Raw genomic sequence first — 17,969 nt, forward strand, 5'->3', positions numbered from 1 at the left:
TGCATAGACTGGGTAACAGGATCCTGTATTCTCCTTATCCGTGAGTACAATCAAGCAAAAAGCACCACAGTAAACCATCTTGAGAACCATCCCAGCCTGCTTTCCTTTTGACTTGGTCAGCATCACTGGGTTCGCGAAGATCAGTCGCTGCCATCATAAGCAGCTACACAATGCAACTTTTTCTATGGGCTCATCAAGGGGCCTGGGCTGCTTTTTCATTATCCTTCCTTTTTTATTTTTGGTCTTTTTTTTGTATTTCCACTAGAATATTCCAGAAACTTGGTTCTTTGCATTTTCTAGTTGTACCTAAGCTTCCCTGTACAAATATGCTATACTCTTGCATGAAAGGTGCTAGCACTCATAGAAGATGGCCCTCTCAGCCCAGCCCAACTGGCCAGACCTAGAGAACAAGAACTCTTGTTCTTATTCATGTTGAGCCCTTTGGGGTTTACACCCAACCCCTGTTTCTTCTTACCCTAACAGTTCTGAAGTTTGCAGCATCATCCACTCCATTCACTTTGGCAGAATCAAGGCCCAGGTAGTTGTATCTGCTGAAGTCCCGCTCCAGTTTAAGTTTGCCTAATAATTCAAATAAAAATATCATTAGTAACAGCATGTTTGTTGTTAGCTCCTTTATCCCTGAATTAGTATTGTTAAGACCTGTTGTTACTAGTAGGTTTAAGTTTTCTTCAAGGATCTTTATTATAAACCTTCTTAATAAGAACAGGCTTTCTTCTTTGCTTATAATACACTGCAAAGCCATTCCTGACTCAGATATTCAGCTAATACCAAACCATATATTTACTTCAGGTATTACTATTGCCGCTACCACCATATTACATTTCCCACAAAAGATGATGGGTGTGGAAAAGCACATTAAGTATGAAGAAAACCCACATCTGAAAATGGCACAGGGGCAACACTTACAGAGGAAGTCTTCCGATGCACCAGACAGTATCTGATAGAAAATGTGAAAGTTTCTTTCGCCTCTTGGCTGCTTAACAACACGAGACTTCTCCAGCAGATCTAAACAAGCAAACAAAATCTTACATGTCAGGGAAAGACTGCTGGAGCAAAACTCTTTTATGTGAGCATAATCCCCCATCGTTTTCTACTTCATTGCTTTATATCATCAGCAGCAAACTAGAAAGTGATAAATGGTAGGCACAAACCTTATCAGAATGTATCACATCAGTACATATTTCTCAGATAAGTTATCTGAGCAAGCTGTAAACCCAGTATATTCACAAAAGCTGCAGTCTATGAGCTGCAAAGAAAACTCACGTCAGGGAGACAATCAATATGGTGCTCAAAAGATGTCAACCGATTTACAGTACCATCACAAAATTAAGACTTAGTGAGATTAATTATATGGGTAAAGGTTTGAAAAGAACTGAAATGTCAACAGGCTAAGCACAGGGAAGATGGGAAAATGAAAGGGGGAAGCCAAATAAAGAATTTAAACTGAATGAGCACTTTGTGATCCTCAGGTGCATCAGACTATGAAATAACTCCCAATGAGACTGACAGAAGCTCCATCATAAGACACTTCAAGTGAAACAGAAAAGCAACACTTTGAAAAGCATCATTGCATTCATTGAGTAATCTGACAAGATCACTTCGACCACCGCCATGAGTGATGGGCACATTTCTAAACCTTACCCATAAGGGCAGGAATCTAGGCAGACAGCAGAAGCAGCCTGACTTGTAACACCCTGCAAACACTTCAGACACTCCATCATATTTACCACAGAGGTGACAATACAAAGCTGGGGACCACAGCCTTTACTACATGGAAAGGCTGTGGTTCCCAGTGCACCAGGGAAGGTGTGCAATAAGAGAACCCCAGACAGGTATCAGTGTCACTCTCTGGTTTTTCCTTCTTTTCTCACTGGCAAACAAGGGCTCCACACCATTTTTCCAGATAGCAAACCCACAGTTCCCAGTACACAATTTCTCTTAAGCTACATATATCCAGTGACATGAAGACAGAGACATTCGGTGCCTCATTCCAAGTACACAACAAAGAAGTTTCCCCGTGCACCTGTCACCGCATAACCACCACAGCTCTCTGACTGGGGTTAAGCTCTCTCTAGGCTATGCTCATGCAAGAAGAAAGCTCCAAAAAGGAAGTTAACGCACCCTGGATGTCAATCTACAGAAGAACTCCCACAAAGTTGAGACATTCAACAATGGTAAAACACAGGGAACACCAATTCATTTAAGGACATGTGGGGTTGCTAAACACTTCCCCTGCCTGGCTCCTGTAATATCCAGTGAAACTTAGCCTGTTTAGTCTTAGCAATCTGGAAAGTTAGAGGCACTGCTCAGTGCAGCCCCTTTTATGCTGCAAACCCTCCCTCTATCACTGCCAGGGGATGGTGCTGGGGAGCAGGTACCTCTGTGTCAGGCTTCAGTCCCTGGGCTCCACTGGCTTTCTGGCACACCACTACTTAGCCCAAGGGGAGTGCCTGCTGTGGGCAGAGCAGTGCAATAGAGTCCATTCATATTTTCTCTAGCTACAGGCAGAATGTTGTGCCTGTGTTGCCCACCTACTGTGCTGTGTGACCACATGAGAACTTTGGCCTTTTTTGAGCAGACATTTGTATTTTTATAACTCAGTAACCCTACAGTCTTTTCACTTCCAAAAGTGGCCCTGTTTCAGCACCTGGAAGTTTTGCACATCCTGATGACAAAGCACACCCAAGACACACACAAACAAGTGGCTGTCACATTTGCCAGCAGCTCACCTTTACATTTGGCTGGGGCAGGTTACAGATTTCCACTTTTGCTTTTTCCATTTCACTGACATCTTTTTTTTTTTCCTTAAACACAAGACTAACATCTGACTGTTGATGCTACGTTGGAAAAGCATAGACCAGAAGCTGTAGTTCTCACCAGCAGCCTGGTGTGCAGCCACTCTGCTTCTAACTTCACCTGCATTTGGGGCTCTCCTCTTTGAGCTGTGGTTCAAAATCAGTCATCCTATTCAGCCTAACCAGTTAGCTCACCTAACTGTTGGATACCTGGTCCTCTCTAGATTTTAATGCATAACTGAAAGGGAGAGGCTGGTCCACCATCCACCCAAGTGTTAATACTTGGGCTGAGAAAGGCAAGGTGAGGGCCAAGCAGTTCAGTCACGCTGGCTGTGAAGGCTCTCCAGTGAAGTGTTGGGATGGACTGCAGCCAAATTTAATCTCAAAGAAACAAACAACTTCAGCTCCCGCAGTGGCTACACACACTTCAGGAAATGGCTGTATTTCCAAAGTGTATTGAAGCAGTGCGGCTTGGCTTATTTGGGTTTAAAATATTCCACATATAAATTTACTCCAATGCTGTCACAAAAGCTCAGCTACATATTGTAAGCCTTCTTCTAATTACATGCATGCCTTCAGCAGATTTAACAAATAGTTTCTTGAACATATGCCAAATTAGCTATGTTAGAAGGATAACTGTCTTGGACTTTTCACCGCAGTTCATCTTATTTATATACTTAAGAAGCAACAAAGTTAACTAATTAACAGTCAGCTTCCCAATGCCCCAGTATTCCATATTCTGCCAGCCTTTGTAATTGAGGGAAAGAGCTCCAGAAAGCTTTTTTACTGTTGGAAAATCAGGTATTTACCTTAACAAAGCTGCTACCAGTTCTTTCTAAAGCTATATTTACTGTCCTTTTTTCCCCTTTTCTTTCTGTTCACATGCAGGCTGAAATCAGACTGGTAGAAAAGACCCAGACCATCTGCCCTGCTCTTCAGAAATCTTCCCTTTGTTTGTCCTGATTAGCATTTTAATTTATCAACCGAATATATTTTCCTTAAAGCAACTACTGCACAACCTGTAGCTTTTGTGTTAACTCTCACATGGTTACAAATTCTGCGGATTAAGCATCTGAGAGAAGATTTCTGCATGCATCCACTTGGCAATTCTGTTTACAGCAGCATGTGCAGGCAGATGGTGCTTATCTATATGAAAACCCACACAAGCAAAAAACCCAAATCTCTATACATGTTACATTTTGTTATATAGTCTGTATAAATTATGTATAGTGACTATACAGATTTATCTGGAGAGAACATACAGAACAACATATGGTGTATTTATGGATTCCTTCCGCATTATCTAACAATACTTCTGCTTGAATGGAAACATTTAACATGTTGGTTGTATTAAAGCAAGTGTAAAAATTAAATTCCTTTGGAAAGGTCCACCCTGGAAACACTTCTTAAATCATCCTGTTTGAATATCCATCCATTCAGATGACTCAAAATCCACCTACATTCCTCAGGTGCTGAAGATTATTTGTTATTCCCAGATAATACTGGTTTAAATGTGAGAGATCTGTGTGAGCATCCTGCTAAACCATTCAACTGAACTCAACATGAAGAAGTTAAACGCTAAATGAAGAAAAACCAACAGTACCTTGGTACATTCTGAATAATGCAGGAGAAGTTTATTTTGGTCATAGTCTCTTTAGCTGGCCATGGCTAAGGACCTTTATAGCTCTTCAACCAAAGTTACAGGACATTTTGCTAAATTCTCTCTTCTGTTTTCGTACTTTGTTTCTTCAGCTGTCACCAAAAAAAGCCACTCATAAAAAAGAAAACCCAGTAGTGGTTTCTCAGGAGTATTTTCCCATTATTCCCATCAAGTTTATACTAATGTTCGCTTGAATGAAATGATCCATAACTGTATCAAACAAAAGCTACCATTTGGGCAGTATGTGCAGTGAAAATACAACGACTACACAATTTTAAGAGTGTTAAATCCTGATTACTCAGGTGATAAGTGATGTCTAAAAATGAACTAATCAAAATGTTTAGTACTGTTTGGTTTTTTAAACACTTTCTAATTTAGGCAAGGCAATTGCCTTAACACTGGCAACTGTGCTAACAGGGAGACCAAGAGAGATGTTGGAACAAGTTAAGATTAAACAAAAATCAACAAGAAGGAGTATCTCCTTCCACAACGTCTAATTGTAAAATTTGTGTAATAGTTCCCTAAGCAAAGGAGCTTACTAACAGCAATCACACAACTAAAATCAACAGCCCAAGTTGTTGATTTCTCAGTAAGTGGGTAATTACTTTTGTCTTTTAAAACGAACAAGCAAGTTGTAAAGAAGAACATGCTGTAAAGTTATCACTATCGCTTTGCTAACTTTAAAAAGTTGCTGCTTTAAATGAACATCATAGGCTTCTTTCATGTTCTTGGAAAAGATGGCAAAACAGAGGCCTTTCTTAATCACTTGTTATTTGGGCTTTAGGTACACTGTGCTGGTTAAAAACAGCTTTTTCAAAAGCAGGTATTACATATACTGTACTTCACCTGCAACACTGTTGTCTTCTAGTTAATCATTAAATCACTGAAGGGCTTAGGCAGATTAGGAAAGATCACCTAATGCTAGAAGCTAGGTAACTTTCAGCAGGAAATTCCAGGTGAAATGTGAAAATTCAAGACTTAGAAATATTCTGGAAAAGATATTGTAAAATCCCTACTTTTCAAGAGGTCTGAACAACTTCAAGAATGAAATATTTTGGACTGTACTGTGCAAAACCATTTCAACCATAACATTTAGTGTACACAAAACAGTCACAAAACTAACAAACCAAGTGTGCACACAAACATTGCCTTCAGTGCAAAACAGATGCAGCATCTGTGGACAGAGTCATATTTTAGAGCTGCACAAGATACTGCACCTATTACTTCAAAACCAAACATGCCCATTTTTACATAAAATATGTATTATTCTATAATTACAGGTGGAAAAGAAACTACTATTCTCCTTTCACTTGCTCTCACCCCCACTAACAGAGTAGTTACAATAAATGGAAAACTAAGAATAGTATTAATGGTTTCTGTAATGTATTTCCACAATGTTGCACTCGGGTGAAAGCAAGTTAATTACCCAATTCTCCAAATGCCTTTCCTCACAAGTGCTTTGGGGAAAAAAAAACCCCTCTAAGCACATAAGCACTGATAACACTGTTCATTGCAACACCAGCAACTGCGAGCACCTCATGGGAGGACAGAAAGAGCAGACACACTCATACTCAATTCAGTAAGAGAAAATGTAAATGCAATTAACCTGTTTGTCAATGCATTTTAAAGCAGCAGCACACCTTTCAGTAGGGACTGGTGTTTATTACAAAACAGTAATGGGATGTCTACAACCACAAGTGACAGTACAGCGAAAGTTCAGTGTTCAGAAATGCTCACAGGAGTAATTTGGCCTCTCAATTCCACCCCCACAGGAAACAGGTCAGCCAATGAATAGATGGGCTTTTTGTTAGCTAGCACCAGGACTATGCACCTCACCTTACATGGATTCCTGCATCTCCCACCCATTAGGAAAACAAATTGGGACCTTCACATAAAACTAACAAAAAGGGAAGATGAACAACTCAGGCTTATAACATACCTCAGCTTACTCAGCCTTCTTCACCCTCCTGCTCACCCCCATCCCTTGGGTGCTGCTGACATAGGGTCAAATAAACATAACACATACTACCTGAAATAACTTTTAGTTTGTAGTCTAAAGGAAAAAAAAATCCTGACTCAAGGAATAAACCTGAATTTACCTCAACCAAAGCTCATCTCAAAGTTTCCACTCTCAGTTTCTTTTCATGACTGCACATATAGCAACATGTCAAACGCCTTGGAAATCAGTGCAGTCGAAAGCTCTGATCAGCCATGTAATGTACATGTAATTGGTCTATGTGCATTTTACACTGTTCAAACATAAAGTTATCTTCAGCTTGGGAACATACCAGTTCTGACTTAATAGGCATCACAAACCCTTTCCATTACAATCTCTTCCATTTCATTATTCCCATTTTACTCAAACAATTTACCCTTCCCATTTATGGCACATTAAAAATTTCAGATCTCTCTGCTCCCACTAAAGCAAATGGACATTTCCATTCATTGCAAACTGGACAGGACAGACACAGTATGCATTGTCATGATAATTTTACCCTCTAGCTCCATTCCATGAAAGGTTCACTTGTAGGTTAACCCCTGTCATTAAGAAGTAAAAGTTCATTGAAGGGCATCACAAGAATGGCCCAAGGGTAGGTCACAATAGCGTCAGCCCTACATGAAGGGTCATGGACAGACTGACTAGCCTTTCACAGAGCTTCACAGCATTTCACAGTAGGACAGGCCAGACCATTTCAAACAAGACCTTTCAGCCTAATGGGTCTCTGCTTATCTTTACCAGACTGATAAAATTTATGTCTTATCTTCATTACCTTTTCCTGCCACCAAAATAAACTAGATGTCCACGGTGTCTGCCTCCAGTCACACATGATATGAAATACAGCTTGGTGACATAGGTTGTGACCCAAAAAGCCTACTAACTTCTTTGATATTTGGAAATCAAGCTCATCACATACAACTATTAAAGTTTAATCAAAATATTATGATCTCTTCACATCATATTAACACAATACCAACAGATGGTCAGAAATCAAAGAATACTTATGACCAGTATAATCATACTTCCTTTTTAAGGATAGGAAACTTCAGCACTACTTCCTACTTGATGAATTAAGAAGATAAATCCTAAATTTGACTAAAACCAGAGTAAATTATGAGTGGTATAAAATAATGTTAAGCCGCAGTATCTCCAGGATGGTTACACCTCACAACAGGAACATTTCTATTGCAAATCAATGCTGCAGATATGTGGAAAAGATCTGAAGCAGAACAATAAACTTGCTTTAAAACCATACAGAATTCAAACTCCTTTTTTAAAAAGAGAGGGATGGACTGCCAAATTTTATGCATATTACATGAAGTTCAACAAGTAACATCTTTACCACAACAGGGATTACACAAAAGACCTTTATTTTTAAATTTAATCTTCTTGCTATTAGATATGTATTAATGTGAAAAGACAAGGAGAATGCCTAAAATAGGCAGCTTTTAGGAAGACCTAAAAATATGTCTGCCCTTGATTACATTTGTCATCACATCATTATAATTACATGTAATGTTGTAATTACAACATGCAAAGATTTATAAGGCAGATAAACTACAGAGTAGCTACTTAGACTGCCTTTTGGTATGATACAATATTTTAATTAGATGAATCAGCATGGTACTTACAAACTGCTGAATGTCCACTACGAAAGAGGGTTTTTTTCCTATGTATCTCTTCTTAACACAAAATAAAAAGGAGCAAACAACACAGCTAGCCTGCCACAACCTTTTTGTTTGCATTTAATTATCAATGAATACACTGAGTATGTTTGGCCTCTGATTTCACTACCAAATGACAAAGTTAATAGATAGCCGTAAACGCTTCAGTAGTGACTTGAATTTCCAGATTTACTCTGTCACAAAAAAACATGCTCTTTCAGTTCCAAAAGGTGACCTGGTCCAGAAAAGATGTTTACCTTTTGAAAAAAAAACAAACTCTATATTTGCGCATAAAATTTTTCACAATGTTTTAAAATGTTGGTATTGCACACGGAGCATTCAGTTCACCCTGGATGATTCTCATTATTTCACAACCAGTAAAATGCCAATGGAATCAGAAAGTCAGCCTCAGAAAGAGCAATGAATTTGGCCAAGTGCGAAGAGAGGTCAATGTTAGGTCAGTGACACCTAGTATAGTCACTCACTGCCCTCATCCATCCCTTCTTAAAAAATAAGAAAAGCAAACAAACATAGCTTTATATAGCACAGAAGAGCAATTTATTTTAAAAGCTGCATTTAAACTCTCAAAAGGAAAGAAAGACACAGCATACTGGGCTGGCATTCAGCTCACAGCCACTTTCTTCCCAACAAAGACCTGGTTAAAATTCCTGAATTGCCATAGATTTTATAGCAGCACCCTCATGTCAAGTAACAACTCCAAGGCCACCTCTGCCTAAACCTAAACTCAACAGCCATTTGTCCTCTCTCATGATAAACCTTTTCCTACTCTGTGAGGTATGTTAAAACCAGTACAGAATGCTTTGATTCCAAATAAACATACTCACCTCTTGCTGACCTCCAGCATACTTTGTATCACTTTAAACATTACAAAACAGCCTATATCTCAGACTCCATCTACCATAAATACATGACACATCAAATAAAGTCACAAAACTGACCCAAGGGATTCAAGTATGAAAAGAGTCTCAGATACCATTATCCATCTGCTATGTTTCGGAGAGTATACGAACCCACACACATTACCCCAATACCTTTTACACAACACAGTAAGTTCACTATTCATGCTTTCAAGTCTGTCTTCACTCACTAGAAGGTACCCTATTCAGCACCAAAACAATAAAATTAAAAAGCAGAGTTTATCAATCATGTAATGGAGAGATTTGATTAGACAAATGCAGTTCATCTTTTCAATAATTTAACCATCTTTATTTTTGAACAAAACGCTTTAAGCTGTTAATACACTGATGCCAAGAGTAATACTCACAGTTGCTTATCACTCCTCCAAGTGGGTCACCCTTGAAATCAAACTCAATATCCATGTATTTTCCCTGTGAAAGCAACATAATTTAAGACTGCAAATTCTGATTAAGAAAAACTGCTCAAGGCATTTTTAAAGTAGTTAGCTAGTCATTTTTACAGATTAAAAGAGAAATCTGGCACCTCCTGCACACTCTGTCAAATTCTGAAGAACAGAAAATGATTCAAAGCTTCTAAGACAATTGCATTATCACAGCCAGAGGTTTTCATGAGAATAGCTTTAATCAGGTTTGTAACACAACCCAGTAATTTGCTCAGTTCCTAAGGTTCTATGAAGAAAATGTTATATAAACTTTCTCTAGAAAGCCAACAACACCAATGTGTCCGTGTAGGTATTATCATGCTTATTAACAGCAAATGCAGGAAGAAATTATCTTCCACAGAGAATCATTTTCTAAGTGTAAAATGTTTTCAGAGTGTGAGTCAAGGCCACTGAAGGATAGCCGCACAGTTTGGCATGAAGGACTGGCTGGCAACAGCTACTGTTAGTTAATCGTGGGGTGTCTGTCCCTAAGCGTGTGCCTGCCTTGTAAAAGTGATGGATTTTTCCCACTGAACTCTTTCCCTCATAACTCAGGAGACCAGAGGCAACAATTAGCAGACTGTCTCCAGAAAAGCGATTTCATTTCTAGCTGTACTGGCACAGTGCATTTTCCTGACTCCTGTCTGACTTTTCCACATCACAGAAGATCGCTCTTGTCTTTGCATCATGTTAATGTATATGACAAGAGTTTAATGTAGTAACAGCTACATTTAACAGTGACAAAATGGACAGACCCATCTGTGTAGAAAAGGCAAAAGCAGTGCAGATTACATTGGCACGGAAGTTTAGAAAGATAAAAACTGCTGGTAGTAATTCAACCAAATTCCACAAACCATGCACAGAAATGATCTCACCACTCTCTGGTGCTTACTTAACAGAGGACAAAACCAACCTATTGAAAACAGAAGCCTTGTGTTTATACTTGCTTATTCACTGCATTTAGGAAGAGCTTTCTTTTTTTTCGTTCTCTTTTAATTACAGAACACAAAACCAAGCACTTTATACTGACTCCCTCAATGATACTTTCTAATTTACTGGGTATTCTGTCAAGATTGGCTTGACTCTACTTAAACTCTATTCTTCTCCTGAGGCAGGCTACACAGGACAGTACTTGTACTTTCTTGTTTGAAGTTAATTCTGAGCTGACTCAAATTTCTGAGATAAGAATTAAATCAGATAATTATATTTTAATTTCCCAAGGACTGGGCCAGGTGGATGTTTCCAAAAGTATTTTTAGCTTTTTGTTTATAAGCAAGGACTTGAAAGGCAGAATAGTAGTCGGTTGCACTTTGTCCTGGAAAGACTTCTGTTTGCAAACGACACCTCTTCTCCCCTTCGCTGTCTCCTCCTCTTTTCCATAGTATAGCATCTCTCATAGCTGCATTATTTCTAATCCTTTTTATCCCCAAAAATTTTCTACAGTCCCTCAAATTTTGTCCCTGACCTTGCAATGAAGACCCTTTGCTCTGTTCACAAGAAGGGGCAATGACAGCTGCAGAAAGAGCATTCACAGTATCAGCAACCCTTGAGAATCAGAAAGAGACATCTCCCATGTGGAAAAAAGACACCTTTTCAGTGTCACAATATCGCAGCTTTTATCCGTTTGTTTTTACTCACAATGCAGCATGTTCCCAGTGTATTAATTTGCCTTCTGTTGTCTGCTTTACGCAGCTCACAATATTACTCTTCTGCACAAGAGCAGTGAGCAAATTACAAAGTTGCATTCAGTCTTTTGATTTTAGCAGGAGAAACTGTGATGAGTACTCCCACAACTGAATCTCCCAACTCTAGTTTGCACTTCTGGCCAATTCTCAACTCCTATAATTCCACATTCAGTTTCATGCTAAAAAAAAGCCTGAATTCAACCAGTTCATTATAAAGAATATAAGCAAAAAAAGTAACATTACAAATGTTTATATTGAAACTAAAGTTGTGAGCACAGTTTGAAACATCAGAGAGAAAATGAGAACCTGAAGTAGCAATTTTAACAAAAAATGTACAGGTATTGATGCAAAAGGAGATCACACAAAGATCAGTTTGCTAAGCAGGCCAGTTGCTAGGGACATGGTCACCAACATTAAAGCCACCAGTGCCAGAAAACTAATGACTCCAGCTGTGCTGTAATTATGTTTTCATCCGGTCACAGACTGTCACATCCTAATTTATTTAGTTTTTCTTTTCTTTTCTTTTTTTTAGCCTCAACATCGATTCTTAGCAGAACTTTGTGCCCACATCAGACACCAACAGGATTTCTGACAAGGAGGTGAAACACGTTTTAAAAGACTGCTAATAATGCACTACTAACACACTGCAGAAGAAGAACATGTTTGAATGTACCAAACGAAATATTGATTGTTGCTGAAGGTGTTTGCCTTCTCCAAACACCACAGCCTGCAGACAACTGTAAGAAACTTCTCTTTCCAAATTCTTCATTCCCTCCTTACAGGTGCCTTGATGTCTGATACAAGGCAAAAGAGCCAACAATGTAACATGCTCCCCCCTAAAAGGAATTCAAGTTCAGCCCTGAAGAAAATACTTACAAATCTAGAGGAGTTGTCATTCCTCACAGTTTTAGCATTTCCAAAAGCTGGAGAAAGAGAAAAACAAATAACAATGAAATCTATCAACACAAAATATTTAAATGCAAAAGATATCTGTGACTGTTTAGAGATTAAAGGAATCAAACTTCTGGGTATCAGTCACCAGGAACACATGGGGTGTGACAGACATGATCACAGATGAGAAAACACCTAGGGAAGTCCAAGGAAGATTTGTCCCAGCACTTCCTTTGTTTAAAGAAGTGAAAGGAAAACATACAAGTGGAAATAGTTCCAAGACAAAGCTGCACCTGGGTTGAGCACATATCCTTGGGGTTTGGATCAAATTTAAAACGTTATTACCCAAATAACTTTAATTATAAGAAATACTTCCTTCTCTTCAATTTAGAGGAAGAAATGAATCTTAGTTTCCAACTGAAGATGGCAAAAGATTGAGGCCAGAACTGAGGAAATTACAGAACGATACTTGAAAATTGTTTGCGTGGGACAGTTCAATTAATGGTTTGAAACGGATTTATTTATGCTATTTCAACACATTTGAAATGTTCAGCTTAAGCTGAACATTTATCAGCTGAAATAATCTGATTTACAATGAAAGTTTAACACAGTCTCTTCAGCTTGACCTAAACTGTTTCTGAATAGTTCAGTTTTAATTACTTCAGCACAAGTTTTCTGACAATGAAAAGTCTCAGAGGAAGGGCTTCCCAGGCCCCCCTGCATTCAGGTAGGGGCAGCCATCAATTTTGAACATAGGCAGGACAAGAACTCAGACTGGAGGGCACTTCAAGCTCTAAACATCACACATTCCCAAAGCATGTTGAGTCAAACAGGAGCGTCCCCTACATTATTAAGTACAGTGCTCCCATTCCAACAAGAGACTTTATTTATCCCAGTATTTATTTATATAGCATATATATTTTCAAAGATCAAGTCAAGTCAATGTTTTTGGACAGAAATAAATACATGCTTTTAGGATTCAACTTGCATGAGTAGACTTAATCAAAGAACTGAAGCCAAAAGGAAAAGTTTTTTGCTCCTGAAGGCCCAGGATAAGTGAAATAATTGTTTTAAAAATCTTTATGCCCTGCAATAAATCATATTTTCAACAACCAAATCTCTGAGCTGCATTTTCTTAAACACAGTGTTGAACAGTAGAGTCATTTATAACTGCACAGAATCAAGCACAAACATTCCATTATAAAGCATGAGACACATTCCTCAGTTTTCCCTTAAGTTCATTGTTTCCAGAAGTTAATTTACAGTAGCAACTGTAGTTAAAAAATAAAAATCCCCAAAGATAAATTATGCATATGTAACATTTCTGTCATTTTCTTGCATGGCAGCTCAACTGAAACAGATCTACATAACCAAAGAAAAATAAATCTAACCACAAATGCTTTTTTTCTGTCTAAAGCATATATAACAAGCCAAGCTTGCTCAGAAGCCTTGTGGAATAGTCCAGTGTCCTACCTTCCAACAAGTTAAATAGTCAGCTACCAGAGCAGCAAGTGAACAAATAATACCCTAAAATGATAAGGCAGTCTTCTGTAAGCTTCATCTATTCCTCTTGTATGAAAACAAATATTCACAAACCAACAAGAAATATGATACATTTGGCAGTCCCTAGGGAACAATCTAGCTTTGGAAAAAAAAACCTCCATACTTCCCATTCTATTTCTGTCTATATCTTAAATCTGCCTTCCAGAACAGTGATAAAAGCAATACCGCTTTTCTCTGTGAATTCGAAACAATGGAAGATTGCAATCCCCCCATTCAGCTTTAAGTGGAACATATCTCATCATCAAAGAAAGGCTCATCCAGCGTTTTTATTATTCTTACATTTTAACATTTCATCCTTCCAAGTCTTTGCTTACAATGTTTGTTTTGTCAGTGACTACATGTCAACAGTCAATGACCACATTTTACCCATCCAGTTCACCACTGCTCTCAACCTACTTTTGCATTCCTTTCCCTTATTTTTATTTCCCTCCACCTGTTCTCACTTGTGGAGTGCTTGTTCCCTATAAACTTCAAATCATGGTACAGATAGCTAGGCAATAAATACAATACTGAGACTCAACAGCCTTACAAACACTGCATATCATAGGGCCATAATGCAGAATTATTGTACAGTGGTCATGAGAATTTGCCTCAGCACTACAATAGCTTAGAGAGCTGTGAAAGGACTGAGCCAGGAATCAAGACCTAAATAAGTCAATGCTAAACAAGGCACTTCTGAAAGCAATTATTAGACAATGGGACAAAACTGCAATCTCTGAGGGAGATATATTCTATCTCAAGGAAAAATTAAAATCCTGTTTCTGGCAGCCAATGTCTTTAAATTAAAATGATTAACTAAGAAGAAAAAAGTCTTTCACGGGACAGCAGGAAAGGAAGACAGGACAACAAAGTCACCAGACCCAGGGAACAATAAGTCTCAGGGAACAACAGGCATGCTTATGGATTGGCTTATTTTTTTCTAAGGTCCATTTCTTCACCCTTTTTTTCCTAAAGAAAAATAATGCTTTACAGAGCTTGTTTATTTACTAAAGACTATAATAATAATATAATTTGGGAGGGAATGAATCAGAGGGACTGAAGTCTTTTGATACAGCCAAGCATAATCAAGGCAGGGTTAAGAAAGGGTAAGCCCTTGGAGAGCTGCAGGAGGAGTCTGGGAAATATGACCTAACTTCCTAAGCTCTCCCATCATAAGGGAACCAGTTTTCTTCTTAAGAAAACCTTCCCATAACTGAACAAAATCTTGTAGCTGTGTTCACATAAAGCATTTCCTATGGTTTTTGGACACCAAATAACAACAAAACAAGAACCAACACAGTTTTCCAAAGCAGCTCAACAGGGATGCTGATACACACAGAGGCAATACACTCATACATGCTCCATAAGAGTCTTACCTTCAAGAACTGGATTTGACTGCAAAAGTTGTTCTTTTACTTGATTAACCTCTGCCCCTTTTCCACACACAGCAGCTACATATGACATCACAAGTTTGCTCGCCTCTGTGGGGGAGAGAGCAAAATAAAACAGTTGTAATAATTGGTGAATAGGCCGTAAAATGATTTGCAGACTTGATCGCCATCACATCTTCACCATGCCAGACAGGAACTGTAAGCACATTTCATCTCTGTTTTCTTCTACATTATTGTATCATCTGGAAATGAGAAAGGAACACATCCTGCTATGAGACACATGCCATTACATCAGTAGCCCTATTGTAAATACCTAGAGCCTTCTCAAGCTAAAAAAGCCACCAGTGGATATGGCACATTACCTGCTTTTTTACTTAGCTTCTGTAGGAGGCAGCTAGTAAGGAAAGAACATTATCACTAGCTGACATGCTGGAAATCAGAGTCATAGAAAGGTTTGGCTTGGAAGGGACCTTAAAGATTATCCAGTTTCAACCGCCTGCCATGGGCAGAGACACCTTTCAGTAGACCAGGTTGCTCCAAGCCCTGTCCAACCTGGCCTTGAACACTGCCAGGGATGGGGCAGCCACAGCTTCTTTGTGCAACCTGTGTCACGGCCTCATCACCCTCATAGGGAAGAATTTCTTCCCAGTACCTAATCTAAATCTACCCTCTTTCAGTTTAAAGTTATTCCCTTTGTCCCTTGTCCTGTCCCTACACACCATTGAAAAAAGTCCCTCTCCAGATTTCTTGTAGCCCCTTTAGGCACTGGAAGCTGCTCTAAGGACTCCACAGAGCCTTCTCTTCTCCAGGCTGAACAACTCCAGCCCTTTCAGTCCATCTTCAAGGGAGAGGTGTTTTAATCTAGCCTGAAGAAAACAGGCTTGAACAGTTTCTAATCACAAAGTTTTATGAGTTTATATAAGTAGATAAACAATAACACATGTAAACAACACTACACAATGTAATTACAACTCTAAAAGCACACTACAAGTAATTGAGTAACATCACATAACATTATGCAGTCTGTTTCAAAGTAGAGAAAGTGAAGCATTCATTTAAACAATGAAACTAATTTGAAGGTATACGCTTTTACACAGTCTGGCACAACTTTTGGACTCTCAAAGCTGGGTTCCTATGGGTATCGATCACCCATACACAGCCAGAAACAAATATTAAATAATACATCCAACCCTTACGTTTTTGCTCATCATGAGAGAGAGCAGCTGAGAATGAATTCTGTTTATAAACAGTCTGTAATGATTAGTATGATGCAAGAGAGTGAAATTTGAGGCAATATCGGATGATATACAATGTAATTACCAACAGCTGGAATCCCAACCAACTCAAAGCAGTGGTCATAAAAAACACCCATTACTTGTTCTTCAGAGATCTGTTATAAATTCAAGGGTTTTATTTCAGGAAAGAACAGACAAACAAGAAGTTACGCCTTGGATTTTGATTCTTTCCTTTTTAATGAAATTTGTTTGCCAGTGTTAAATTACTTTCCCACATTGTAGAGGAAACTGAGCAAGCCTGCAACACAGGGAGCAAGCAGGGAACAAGAACTACAGAGGTGCCCATAAGGCCTCGCATCTCCTACAACTGTGCCTCAAATCCAGCTCTCACTTTTAAGAATCCATTTCCTTCAGAAATGGATTTAGAAGTGCCAAATTATTTGAAGTATTTCCTAAAACAGACAACACCTTTAAGGAGAGCTACTCAGCCACTGAGAGAAGCACACACTGAAGCAGCAAATACGCTATTACAAAATAACACGGATTAGGACAACACATAGTGACTTCTAGATAGACTTCAAACATCACTGAGAGAAAATAATGGCCCTGTCCTTCATTAGAAACTCTGGTGCAGTAAAGACACCAGGAAAGGAACCATCACCTTACCACAGAAAAACATTTAAAGACACCACTCATTCAGGTAATGTGCCATGCTTTCTTGCACAACATTACTATCAATTAGCATATAAACATGTAGCAAAACAAGAACAAAATTGGAAATAAATAATAAAAAAAACAAACAATTCTTCCAGCCCAAATATGCCAAACATTCTGGCTTCCAAAATCTAAACCAGAGTTAAACAGGATCTGTACTAAGAAGTTTGTTTCCTCAGCTCCAGGAACTTCTTTCCTGCCCCTTTAACTCCCTTTTTTATTTCAATGAAAACCTGACTTTTCAGTTAATAGCCCCATTTCAGCAACAGTAGTTACATCAAATGTCAGAGACAGAATAGCATACATTCTGAGTTGATGATTGACTTGAATTTCAAACCAGGTATTATTCTGTAGTTACCTTTCTAAAGAAGGAATAATTCATATTATGCCCCATATGGCTATGAAAATTACAGAAGAGTCACAATTTCTATACAAATCTAAATCTACCAGAATGTCCTCTACAAGTAGAGAAGTTCAGAAACTCACAGCAATACCAGCACTGAACTCCTTTCTAAAGTCTGAACTCCTAAACAGAATCTCTAGCAATCATATTATAGGAACTTGATTATTTTAACATACACTTTTACTGAACATGCATGTGTTTTCATGTTATTGAACTGAAAAGAAAAGGATTATATTACAAGGATTATATTTCAAGCCTTCTCTACTGGATGTTACTGATCAGACAAAGACAAAGCTTATGCTTTACATTTTCACAAAAGGCTTGGAAAGCAACTTGTTATGCACTTTAAGTCTTCCTCAGTATAAGCATAAAAAGCTTCAAATTTCTCAGATTCAAAGGAAAAATCTCTTAAATTACACGGAACAGATGTATGCGTTCACACCCGCTGTCTCTTTTGCAAGTCACCTCAGCTTTAAACTGTTATTTCAGAAAATAACTGGCTTCTTTCTTTTTTAAGGCCTACCTAAAATGTTCTGCAGTTATGCAATCCTTACTTGATTTCTGCCATTCCATTTTAAAAATTAGCAGTCATTTTCAAGGCAATTCCAG

General features: G+C 38.5%; 1 protein-coding gene across 3 annotated transcripts in view; it reads right to left on the bottom strand.

Moving 5' to 3' along the window:
* The window catches only part of MYO1B (myosin IB), a 115,492-nt gene that overhangs the window by 44,729 nt on the left and 52,794 nt on the right, over positions 1-17,969 (bottom strand). For all 3 annotated transcript variants that reach the window (XM_062610001.1, XM_062610004.1, XM_062610003.1), the window contains 5 exons: positions 14,994-15,098; positions 12,061-12,107; positions 9,425-9,488; positions 928-1,026; positions 476-579 (listed from right to left, as the gene is read on the bottom strand). In XM_062610001.1, the coding sequence (XP_062465985.1) occupies positions 476-579; positions 928-1,026; positions 9,425-9,488; positions 12,061-12,107; positions 14,994-15,098 (419 nt within the window). The remainder of the gene's footprint in view (positions 1-475; positions 580-927; positions 1,027-9,424; positions 9,489-12,060; positions 12,108-14,993; positions 15,099-17,969) is intronic.

This window comes from Pezoporus occidentalis, unplaced genomic scaffold (assembly GCF_034315485.1).
Source record: "Pezoporus occidentalis ecotype Australia unplaced genomic scaffold, CSIRO_AGI_Poc_V1 ctg143, whole genome shotgun sequence".
In the NCBI taxonomy this organism is placed as follows: domain Eukaryota; kingdom Metazoa; phylum Chordata; class Aves; order Psittaciformes; family Psittacidae; genus Pezoporus; species Pezoporus occidentalis.